Source organism: Equus caballus, chromosome 1, assembly GCF_041296265.1.
Source record: "Equus caballus isolate H_3958 breed thoroughbred chromosome 1, TB-T2T, whole genome shotgun sequence".
NCBI lineage: Eukaryota > Metazoa > Chordata > Mammalia > Perissodactyla > Equidae > Equus > Equus caballus.
The window spans coordinates 87,323,967-87,337,083 of record NC_091684.1 but is presented as its reverse complement, the minus strand read 5'-3'; the positions used below and the strand labels follow the sequence as shown (position 1 = coordinate 87,337,083).

General features: G+C 35.0%; 1 protein-coding gene across 3 annotated transcripts in view; it reads right to left on the bottom strand.

Moving 5' to 3' along the window:
- LYST (lysosomal trafficking regulator) overlaps nt 1-13,117 on the bottom strand; it is a 180,101-nt gene that overhangs the window by 54,162 nt on the left and 112,822 nt on the right. For all 3 annotated transcript variants that reach the window (XM_023634282.2, XM_023635402.2, NM_001308950.2), the window contains 3 exons: nt 2,176-2,352; nt 1,547-1,623; nt 1,218-1,406 (listed from right to left, as the gene is read on the bottom strand). In XM_023634282.2, the coding sequence (XP_023490050.1) occupies nt 1,218-1,406; nt 1,547-1,623; nt 2,176-2,352 (443 nt within the window). The remainder of the gene's footprint in view (nt 1-1,217; nt 1,407-1,546; nt 1,624-2,175; nt 2,353-13,117) is intronic.

Below are 13,117 nucleotides of genomic sequence, written 5' to 3'. Positions count from 1 at the left end.
ATTTAAAGTGGCTAATATTGCATTAAGTGGATAAATCATAATGTATTCAATCCTGTTACTATTATTATATACTTAAGTTGTTTCCAATTATTCACTAGCATAAACAATGCAGAGATGAAACCTTTATGTTTATTGCCTTTCCATATTTTGAGTATTTTCCTTAGGATAGAATGACTAAAATAGGATAACTGGAGCTTGAAATAAAATCTTTGTATGGTTTCTGACATATATTATCAAAGCATACAATGCCATGAAATCTCTGACCAGAGATGAGGATACATTTCTTCCTGCTGTGGATAATAGCACCTAAAAAAATTTTGTAACATAAAAGTTAAATATGGTATCTAAAGGTTTCAAAAAACCAAATTAGCCTCTAGCCATATTGGATATTTTCCCATCTGTTTATTAATTGTATTTGTCTTATGTAAAGAGTGTATTCACGTCTTTTGCTCATTCAAACTTCTGGGATCTTGATACTTTACTTTTAAATCTACATGAATTTTCTAAATAATAAAAATATTAACTGACATATTTGCTGAAAATAAATTTTCATGTTTTATTGTTGCTATGGTTGTTAAATAGATCGGAAAAAATTAAAGTTCAAATCCATTCATTTCTTCTTTGTAGCTTCTTCTATTGTGTTTGAGTTTAGAAAGTGATCCATCCATCAGAGAGTTGATAAACACTCTATTTTCTTCTACTTTATAAACTTTTTGATTTTAATTCTTTTGTTTACCTGGAATTTGCCTTAGTGTATAATGCTTAGTTTTTTGAGCACCTCAAAGTCATACTAACCAGTTATCTTAACCAAATTCAGAGAATAATACTTTAGTTTCCCTCTTTTCGTTATTTGTATTTTTAAATTATATTATTAAAGTCTTAGCTAGAAAAAGATCTATTTCCCAACTACCCTCTTTCAGTGATTTTTCTAGTCTTTTACAAAGATCAGAATTAAAAATTAAAGCCAATATACAGATTTTACTATCCAGAAGAGCTAATGCCTCTCTCTCTCATTATCTTCCCCACCCCCAACAATTTTTAAAAAATATTCTCATAGGATTATCGTTCAAGATGAAATCATAAGCAATTAAACAAAGAACATTTAAACTAATGAAACAGTGTTATGAATCGTTATTCTGGAAGAATTACATATGATTTTTAACATCAATAGATAAAATATTCATGAAGACAACCTGAAAATGTCCCACTTCGCTTACCGATCGTGCGTCAGTTGTTGGATAAGTTCCTGCCAATGTCTGCTAGCACTGAGATCTACTTTATACATTCCTCTGATATGCTGGATCACCTTTTTTCTCTCAATTCCTTGGGACAGAGACACTGCCTGGGTGATATCTGCAGCAATTTTGGATATATCCTTTGATTTTGAATCAAGACGCTGAAAAAGACTAAACAAACAAGATTGCCCATAAGTAAGCATATGTAGAACATTAATGTATATCAAAATATGGCACTTTAACACTAAAAGTATATGTGAAATCTAATACATTCCTAAAAGACATAACTTTTAGAACACATAAAATCCTACCTTTGTTGATTATGATTAACTCTTTTCTGCCAGGTGGTTTTATTCACACCTTCTTCAGTTTCATATTTCTTTTGTTCCTAAAAGATTTGGACAATATACCATATAAAACTTATCATTTAATGGTGGCACAGAGCCCAACAAACTAATTTTAAAACCAAGTTAACAAAGAAAAAATATTCCCCAGGAGACCAGAATATTAAACTATATTAACCACTTAAATAATGTTGTATTTCCCCTTTGTTTCCATACAGTCTAGGTCAAAGAAATTAGGTTACAATAGTTAACCAGGGTGGCCACACCTGATAGGTTTGCATAGTTGCTTGCTTTCCTATTTTGCTTTTTCATTAACGAACCCATAACTCAAGGTTTATGCTTCAACTTGCTTGTGACTATAAAAATCTTTCCTTTGCTGAAAGCTACTGATAACAGACAAGAATGAATAGAGAAAAAAATAAAACACTCCTTAAAATAAGCCTATATTTTCTCTTATAGTAAAAAAGCAATATAAAGTAAAAAAATTATTTCAAATTCATTATCAGTGATACTCCATGATAAAAAATTCTTTCAATCATTCTTATATTATATTCTACGGAATCTTCTAAGAAACAGTTACGGCGTCACTGACTCACCTCCTTGATCATTTTAACAAGGTCTGATTTTGCTGACACACTAGGAGGGCTGCACTTATGACCACATGATTTTAAAGCATTCATAAGCAGTTCTGCTGCGTCCAGTTCTTCTTCAGTCAGTTCATCATGGTGGTTGTGTATCAACTCTGACAAATACAAAACTAACTTGGGTCCATGCTTTAAAAAAAAAGTAATAATTTTTTTAGTAATAAAGAACTTTTGTTTTTTACACTTAAATTTTTTAACAGTAATTTAAATTATATTGCTAGATTTATTTGGTTGGATCTGGTTTGAACAAATCAGTTAAAACAGACATTTTGGGACAATTGAAATGTGATTATGCATTGGATATTTGATGATATTAGGGTATACGCTAATTTTGCTAGGTTGTTATAGTTACATAGGAAAACGTCTTTTGAAAAATGTTGTGATTTCTATAATTTACTTTAAAATACTTCAGAAAAAGAAGGAATGATACCAATATAATAAAAATATTAACAACTGTTAAATCTAGGTGATGGTTATATGCTATTCATTATACTATTCCCTCTACTTTTCTTAGTATGTTTGAAAATTTTCATTGTAAAAGGTCAAAAGGAAGGAAAGAAGGAAAAGAAAAGCAAGAAACCAAGCTTTTAAGGAAAGAATTGGGAAAGGATTTGCTGAACGAATATAGGTGTTGATGCAAATAATCCATAACCCATCTATAAATGAAAATCTGGGTGAGTTTATTCTGAGCCAAAATGTGAGGACGATAGCCCGGGCCTTCTTTTCCCAAGGAAGGAAGGGCACCAAAGAAGTGGGGTGTACAGAGTGGTTATATACCCTCAAAGAGGATGTTTCACATATGATTGAAATGTCCCTTTTACAATAGTCACCAGATTGCTCTGTTGGCACAGCGATTGATGGACACCGCAGGTAGCAGGTCTGCTGTCTCAGTGGACACAGCAGGGTGGCAGGTCTGTTGTCTTGAGCTGGGTGGTCACAGGTGAGTTGGGTGGTCACAGGTGAGCTGGGCAGTCACAAGTGATCACAGCGATCATTTCCTAGTCTAGGGAGAAATGCTTATCCTTAAGGAAATGCTAATGTGGGGGGAAGTTGCATCTTTATCTTAAGGGTATTTGTTCTTGCCATAGGAAATGCTTAAAGTGGATACACAATGTATGCTCAGTGGCCATGTCAGGCCCTTTTGGAAAAACAGGCAGGCCGAATTAGGTTTACCCTAAATGGCTTCCTCATATACTCCAATATATCCTATTGCTTGCCATTTCTATTTGTCACAGGAAATAAGCTTGGGATAAAGGAAATAATTCTTAGTTCTTTTCACAGAAAAACTGAACTGGAAGGGAAACTTTCCTTTAAACTTCAAGGTAATAGAATTATGCTTATTAATTCTTACTCCTTTGATTTCAGCTTAGTATAGTAGATGTTGGTGAACATTCCAAAACAAAAGCCTATCTTTGCATTCGCTTGTAAGCATTGACTAGTCCCTAGGGAGAACAAAAGGTGAACAACTACAAAACCAGCACTCAGTTCTATGTGTACGTACAGAGAAGAGTTGGTTTAGGCCAAGCTTTTACGAACAGACTCTATAACCAAAATTAGAGTGTTACTCAGGGTAACAACAATTGTTCTTCACAGAGTAAACCTAAATTGAATTTTGATTAATAATTTTTTAAGTGGCCCTTCCATGCTATAGACATTACACCTGATCGTTATATGTACACTATGTATTAAGTAGACATTAATTTTGGCAACAAGTTAAACATGCATAATTTTACTTTAAAAAATTTGCACCGATATAAATACTACTGCATTTGGCTTTATGACATTTTAAACTGTGAAGAGTATTAAATGTCAACAAATGGATTTGGAAACTATTACGTTTTGGGTGATATTTAAATTAACATGCTGAATCACAGTATGTTATTTCCCAAAAGCAAAAGATGAACATATGCAATGATGGAAATAGCAAAGCTCATTTTAATGCAACATTTTAAATTAGTCAGGAGACAGCTGCTACTTGACCAAAAGAGAAAAATGAACAGATGCTCATGAGTAAAAGACCTGAAGAGTTGGTAAATAAGGAGAAATGGTAGATGACTAGAATATTTTCACATGTGTGTCTTAAAAGTAATGTCCCTGATATAACTCTAAAAATACTTCAGTTTAGTATTCAGTGACATTCTAAAACCATCCTGAAAAACTATCAGAAACGTTTTTATTCATTCTGAATATTCAAAGAAACACATGATTTTTTTAAACACCAAAGTTGTTGCTAATATCTCATTTTAACATCCTCTGATCACTCATTTATTGATTATAGTTCTTGGAACTAGAAAAGGTGTTAGTGGAGTTAGACGCAAAAAAAAAAAAGTCTTGTTTTCAGTCCTCAAAAGGAGTTTAATCTATTAAACACAAAGCCTTAGAAAATCATAAAATGCTAAAACATGTAAAAATAAAATTTTCAATGAAGCTTCCAAGAAGGAAGGGTTCAAGTGGATTCAAGAAAAGGAGGAAGGTTTTGAAGGTGGTATAGTGTGAGCTGGGTATATGGATAAATGAACAGAATGGGTATACAGACAGACAAAGGAGAGGAAATAAAGCGTTTCATGCTGGGGGGACAACATGAATAAAGCAGCATGGCAGTAGGAATACACAAAACGTGAAGATGCTGCAAGAGACAAGGATGAGACTATCTTGAAAGGAGGAGGGGCTACAGACTGGAGAATTAATCAGACTTGAGCTGTAACAGCAGAAAAGAAGCCTGGAGCTTTAAAAATCAGGCAAAGTACAAACAGAATACAGCTTGTAGGCAGCTGCAAAAAAGGCAGGAGAAGATCCCTGTATACTGCTACGGAATGATCTCTAGGATAAACTGTTAGCTAAAGAAAGCAGATTAAGGTGTGCATAGTTTACTATCTTTCTTTGTGTTGACAAGTGGGGGAGATATATATACTTACATGTGTGTACACAGATTTGCTTATATCTTCAAAAGAAATAAAAAACAAAGATGGTTACCTACAGGGAAAGGGAAAGAATGCGGGGAGGGTATAGGGATAAAAGCTAGAACCTCTCTGAATGTGCTGTTTCACAATTTTGATTTTGAAGCATGTAGACATTTTACATAATTAAAAACAAAATTAAACAAATAAAAACACAATGGAATCCCTAAAAACAGAAAAAAAAAAGAAGAAAAAAACCCCCTACTTAGTTGAAGTTAGTGGCATAACCAAATAAAGAAACTTATTTAAAGCTTTTAGAATACAGTATTTTCACTGTACACCCATAATAGTATCCTAAGAACAAGAAGAACCACAAGGAAATCTTAAACTGCATTCAGCGGGCTTGTTTTTCAGTGTAATGTTGGTTACCTTATTTTGAAGATGTTATATATACATGGAAAGATAAAGCAAATAAGTAATTATGTTAGTATCATCAGGAACCAAAGTTATCAACATTAATTACAAAAATAAAAATATAAAATCCAAGAAAAAGTGAAAGTGTCAGTACGAACTCATGATTTATTTTTCTTCCTAAAAAATACAAATTTCCTAGCTTTGTCCATTAAAAAGGCTGAGAAGAAATGACAACCCAACAGAAATGAATGTACGTAGTCCTACATTTGTAGTCTCTAAATACTATTATCTCATTAAAGTCAAATACAGGCTTCTTTGGGGGAAAAGTTTGGTTCCAGGTCTGAGGAAGGAAATGTACAAGATGAGCCTGGGACATTCTTCTGTTCCAGAAAGCAAGGAAGTTAAATCATACCAACTTGTTAAAAATTAAAAAGGCCATGCTAAAAGAACACAACAACTTGAATCTACAGGGGTGTTAATTTGAATATCAAACAGAATTATAACTGCAATAGTTTGAAAATTTATAAACTTTATTAAAAATTTGTAAACTTTATAAAAATTTATGAAATAAAAACATTTATTAAAAATACCTGAGTCTATAATGACACTTCAAAAATAAAAACAAATACAAAAATTGGAGGTTGTTAGGACACCAACTCATTATTCTAAAAATTAATAAATAGGGGAAAGAAAGAACCATTTATCTTGCCTTTTCTACACAGACTGTATTTTAGGGTAGCCAAGTAGTTGACAAGGGAATGTTCTTCCTTATAGAAGAATCAGAGCTAATAGAGGCTGGAGATCCCTATTCTGCAACTGCTAATGAAAAAGTGGCTCTTGGCAACTATCATCAAGGGCTGCTAGAACTAAGTTCTAGCTTAGTTACTTTAACTAAGTTAAAGACTGAGGGCGAAGTTTATACTGGATGGATCAGGCTGATACCATCTATTTAAAAGCAGGGCAACTAGACATTCTGTGCCTCCTGCTATGATATCATAGAAAATGCAAAGCACTCCTAATAAAGTATTCTTTTAAACAAACACACACAAAAACAAATATGAAATGAAGAACTACAATTTAATAAAGTCTCTAGATCTAGAGCCACAAGGACACAATCAACCACATTCAGAACGTGGGAAACTACAACATATGACCCAGTTTCATCAACAAATAAATGACATTTTAAAAAATGGTTGGGGAGGGTAATTGCCACGGATTAAAAAGATTTAGTAAACATCAAACAAATGCAATGTGTGGGCACTGTCTGGATCCAGAATCAAGCAAACTATTAAAAAAATTATAAGAAAATTGGGAAAATTTAAACACTGACTGGGTATTAGGTGATAATGAACTATTGTTAATATTATTGTGTAATAAGTTTAAAAAGGACCTTATTGGTCAGAGATACATATTGAAGTATTTGCAGGTAAAATAATTTGATACCTGATATTTGTTTCAAAATACTACAAGGAAAAATTAAAGTTGGATAATAGTCGTGGAATTCTTTCTTGATTTCTCCTTTTAGGTATGTTTGAAAGTTTCCTTAATAATCTTTAAAAAAAATCAGGTACAGTAATTTGGTCTTGAGGTGGAGAGGAGGTTATGGCAGTGATCTGAGCATAAGAGGTGAAAGCGTGAACTAGGATGGGGCCAGCAGACTACTGAGAAAGACACAGCTAAATAAACGACTAGCCTTGGCCTCTCTTATTTCAAGAAAGAAGAAAAAGTCAACCATAGTTCCAATGTTTCAAGCTAAAATCAATAAAGATACCACTGACCAAAACAGAGTAGTGTAGAAGGGAAGCTGGTATGCAAAAAAGAGGAATACGAACACCAGGCTTGGATTTTGATGGATGGCAACTTTGCTAAGTACAAAGAAACGAAAGAACACCACTTCAAATTCTCCACAGAGGAGACGTTGGGGCTGGATATACTTGTGCCTTGGGAAGGGAAGACAATGCCCTTAGTGCACTTGGGAGAGCCTTAATATTGGAAAGAGCATCTAAAAATATCACTTCAACACTATAACCTTTTGGATCCTAATATCATATGTCTGAGTTTCCCAGGTATTAAAGGTATACCTGTTCTTTCTTATATATCAGCTATTACTTTACTTGTAAGGGTATAATTTACATATAATAAAGCATACAGGTGTTAAGTGTTCATTTCTATGATTTTTGACAGTTGCATACACCCATGTATGCAATAAGTATGCATACCATGTATACCACTACCTAAAATAAGATATAGTACATTTTTATCATCCCAGAAAGTTTCCTGATGCCCCTTTCCAGTCAATTACCCTTCTCACTGCCCCGCTCCTCACAGAGACAACTACTGTCTTGAATTCTATCATATCTTAATTTTGCCTGTTCATGGACTTCATATAAAATGGAATTACAGAATGTGTACTCTTTTGTGTTTGGCTGTTCCTTTCACCAATACAATGTTTTTGAGCTTCATTCATAATGGTAGGTGTATCAGCAGTCTTTCCTTTTTATTGCTGTATAATAGTCTATTCTATAAATATATCACAATTTGTTTATATATTCTCCTGTTGATAGACATTTGGGTTATTTCCAACTTTTGGCTATTATGAAAAAGGATTTTTTTTTAGGAAGACTGGCCCTGAGCTAACATCTATGCCCATCTTCCTCTATATGTGGGACGCCTGCCACAGCATGGCTTGATAAGTGGTGCATGGGTCCGCACCTGGGATCTGAACTGGCGAACCCCAGGCCATCAAAGTGGAGCATGTGAACTCAAGTGCTGTGCCACCAGGCTGGCTCTGTCACGGATGTTTTTGTACAAGTCTTTTTTTTTTTTTTTTATTGAGTTAATGATAGGTTACAATCTTGTGTGATTTCAGTTGTACATTAATGTTTGTCATTCGTGTTGTAGGTGCACCATTTCACCCTTTGTGCCCACCCCCCACCCCACCTTTCCCCTGGTAGCCACTAATCTGTTTTCTTTGCCCACATTTTTAAATTCCTCATATGAGTGGAGTCATACAGAGATTATCCTTCTCTAAATGGCTTATTTCACTTAACATAATTCCCTCAAGGTCCATCCATGTTGTTGCAAATGGGATGATTTTGTTCTGTTTTGCAGCTGAGTAGTATTCCATTGTATACATGTACCACATCTTCTTTATCCATTCGTCTGTTGATGGGCACTTAGGTTGCTTCCATGTCTTGGCTATTGTAAATAATGCTGCAATGAACATTGGGGTGCATAGGACTTTTGGAATTGCTGACTTCAAGCTCTTTGGACAGATAGCCAGTAGTGGAATGGCTGGATCATATGGTAGTTCTATTTTTAATTTTTTGAGGAATCTCCATACTGTTTTCCATAGTGGCTGCACCAGTTTGCATTCCCACCGGCAGTGTATGAGGGTTCCATTCTCTCCACAACCTTTCCAACATTTGTTACTATTAGATTTAGATATTTTTGTCCTTCTAATGGGTCTAAGGTGATGTCTCAGTGTAGTTTTGATTTGCATTTCCCTGATGATCAGCGATGATGAGCATCTTTTCATGTGCCTATTAGCCATCCGTATATCTTCTTTGGAGAAATGTCTGTTGACGTCTCCAGCTCATTTTTTGATTGGGTTGTTTGATTTTTTGTTGTTGAGTTGTGAGAGTTCCTTATATATTATGGATATTAAGCCTTTGTCAGATATATGACTTGCAAATATTTTTTCCCAGTTAGTGGGTTGTTTTTTTGTTTTAATCCTGTTTTCATTTGTCTTGAAGAAGCTCTTTAGTCTGATGAAATGCCATTTGTTTATTCTTTCTATTGTTTCCCTTCTCTGAGAAGACATGGCATCCAAAAAGGTCCTTTTAATACTGATGTCAAAGAGTGTACTGCCTACGTTTTCTTCCAGAAGCCTTATGGTTTCAGGTCTCAGCTTTAGGTCATTGATCCATTTTGAGTTTATTTTGGCGAATGGTGAAAAAGAATGGTCAATTTTCATTCATTTACATATGGCTTTCCAGTTTTCCCAGCACCATTTGTTGAAAAGACTTTCTTTTCTCCATTGTATGCACTCAGCTCCTTTGTCGAAGATAAGCTGTCCATAGATGTGTGGTTTCATTTCTGGGCTTTCAATTCTGTTCCATTGATCTGTGCACCTGTTTTTGTACCAGTACCATGCTGTTTTGATTACTGTAGCTTTGTAGTAAGTTTTGAAGTCAGGGATTGTAATGCCTCCCGTTTTGTTCTTTTTTCTCAGGATTGCTTTAGCAATTCAGGGTCTTTTGCTGTCCCATATAAATTTTTGGGTTCTTTGTTCTAATTCTGTAAAGAATGTCACTGGGATTCTGATTGGGATAGCAGTGAATCTGTAGATTGCTTTAGGTAGAACGGACGTTTTAACTATGTTTATTCTTCCAATCCATGTACATGGAATGTCTTTCCATCTCCTTATGTCGTCATCCAATTCTCTCAGAAAGGCCTTGTAATTTTCATTATATAGGTCCTTCACTTCCTTAGTTAAATTTACCCCAAGGTATTTTATTCTTTTTGTTGCCATTGTGAAGGGTATTGTGTTCTTGAGTTCTTTTGTGTTAGTTCGTTATTAGAATATAGAAATGCTACTGATTTATGCAAATTGATTTTATACCCTGAAACTTTGCTGTAGTTGTTGATTACTTCTAAGAGTTTTCCAATGGAGTCTTTGGGGTTTTCTACATATAAGATCATGTCGTCTGCAAACAGTGAGAGTTTCACTTCTTCCCTCCCTATTTGGATTCCTTTTATTCCTTTTTCTTGCCTGATTGCTCTGGCCAGGACCTCCAGTACTATGTTAAATAAGAGTGGTGATAGAGGGCATCCTTGTCTCATTCCTGTTTTCAGGGGGATGGCACTCAGTTTTTGCCCATTGAGTATGATGTTGGCTGTGGGTTTGTCATATATGGCCTTTATTATGTTGAGGTAGTTCCCTTCTTTTTTTTTTTTTTTTTTTTTTTTTTATTTTTTTTTTTATTTTTTTTAAAGATTTTATTTTATTTTCTTCCTTTTTCTCCCCAAAGCCCCCTGGTACATAGTTGTATATTCTTCGTTGTGCGTCCTTCTAGTTGTGGTATGTGGGACGCTGCCTCAGCGTGGTTTGGTGAGCAGTGCCATGTCCGCGCCCAGGATTCGAACCAACGAAACACTGGGCCGCCTGCAGCGGAGCGCGCGAACTTAACCACTCGGCCACGGGGCCAGCCCCAGAGGTAGTTCCCTTCTATGCCCATTTTGTTCAGAGTTTTTATCATAAATGGCTGTTGGATCTTGTCAAATGCTCTCTCTGCATATATTGAGATGATCATGTGGTTTTTATTCCTCAGTTTGTTGATGTGGTGTATCACGTTGATTGATTTGCGGATGTTGAACCATCCCTGTGTCCCTGGTATGAATCCCACTTGATCATGATGTATGATCCTTTTGATGAATTGCTGAATTCTGGTGGCCAAAATTCTGTTTAGAATTTTTGCATCTATGTTCATCAGTGATATTGGCCTGTAGTTCTCTTTTTTCATGGTGTCCTTGTCAGGTTTTGGTATCAGCGTGATGTTGGCCTCATAGAATGTGTTAGGAAGTGTTCCATCCTCCCTAATTTTTTGGAATAGTTTGAAAAGGATAGGTATTAAATCCCCTCTAAAAGTTTGGTAGAATTCCCCAGGGAAGCCATCTGGTCCTGGGGTTTTATTCTTAGGGATGTTTTTGATTGCTGTTTCAATCTCTCTCCTTGTGATTGGTCTGTTCAAATTGTCTGCTTCTTCTTGAGTGAGCTTTGGGAGATTGTAGGAGTCCAAGAATTTATCCATTTCCTCTAGGTTATCCATTCTATTAGCATAGAGTTTTTCATAGTATTCTCTTATAATCCGTTGTATTTCTGTAGAGTCTGTTGATATTTCTCCTCTTTCATTTCTGATTTTGTTTATTTGAGCTTTCTCTCTTTTTTTCTTTGTAAGTCTGGCTAGGGGTTTGTCAATTTTATTTATCTTCTCAAAGAACTAGCTCTTTGTTTCATTGATCCTTTCTACTGCCTTTTTCGTTTCAATAGTATTTATTTCTGCTCTGATTTTTATTATTTCTCTCCTTCTGCTGACTTTGGGCTTTATTTGTTCTTCTTTCTCTAGTTCAGTTAGGTGTAGTTTAAGATTGCTTATTTGGGATTTTTCTTGTTTGTTAAGATGTGCCTGTATTGCAATGAATTCTCCTCTAAATACAGCTTTTGCTGTACCCCATATGAGTTGGTATGGTATGTTATCATTTTCATTAGTTTCCAGGTATTTTTTGATTTCTTCTTTAATTTCTTCAATGATCCATTGGTTGTTCAGTAGTGTATTGTTTAGTCTCCACATCTTTGTGCCTTTCTCAGCTTTTTTCTTGTAATTAATTTCTAGCCTTATAGCATTATGATCAGAGAAGATGCTTGTTATTATTTCAATTTTTTAAAATTTGTACAGGCTTGCCTTGTTTCCCAACATACGGTCTATCCTTGAGAATGTTCCATGTGCACTTGAGAAGAATGTGTATTCTGCTTTTTTAGGGTGAAGTGATCTATATATGTTTATTAACTCCAATTGTTTTAGTTTTTCGTTTAGCTCCACTATTTCTTTGTTGATTTTCTGTCTGATGATCTGTCCATTGATGTGAGTGGGGTGTTGAGGTCCCCTACTATTATTGTGTTGTTTTTAACATCTTCCTTTAGGTCTGTTAATAGTTGCTTTATGAACCTTGGTGCTCCTGTGTTGGGTGCATAGATATTTATAAGCATTATTTCTTTGATGAAGTGTCCCTTTGATCATTATATATTGTCCCTCTGTGTCTCTCTTTACCTGTCTTATTTTGAAATCCACTTTGTCTGATATAAGAATTGCAACACCTGCTTTTTTTTCCTTGCTATTGGCTTGAAGTATTGTCCTCCACCCCTTCACTCTGAGACTGTGTTTGTCCTTGGGGCTGAGGTGCGTTTCCTGGAAGCAACAAATTGTTGAATCTTGTTCTTTAATCCATTTTGCCACTCTGTGTCTTTTTATTGGAGAGTTCAACCTGTTTACATTAAGAGTGATTATTGATGCATGTGGACTTAAAGCTGTCAATCTGTTGCTCATTATCTGCCTTTCCTGCTTTTCTCTTCCAGTGTGCTTTATCCTACCCATTTGATACTGCAATTTCTTATGCTGGGTTTCTTAGATTTTTGCTTATTTATGATTTGTGTCTCTGTTCTGTTATTTAGTTTAGTGGCTACCCTGAAGTTTGTATTTAGAATCTCGTGTATAATATAGTCTATTCTCAGGTGGTCTCTTACTTGCTTGGCCTAGACTAATTTAGTCCCTTTGCTCTTCCCCTCCTAAATTATTATTTTCACTTCTTGTTCCAACTTGTGATATGAGTTTGTAGTTAAGAGTGATAAGATCGTCTTGGCTTTGGTAGTTTCCTTACCTTTATCCTAATGCTATGGTTGAATATTTGCTATCCTACTCTGGCTCTATTTATCTGTCTCCGTACTCTGTGGTTTGTGACCCTTTTCTCCTTTTTTTCTTTTTTCAGATATGAGAGCCTTCTTGAGGATTTCTTGTAGTGGAGGA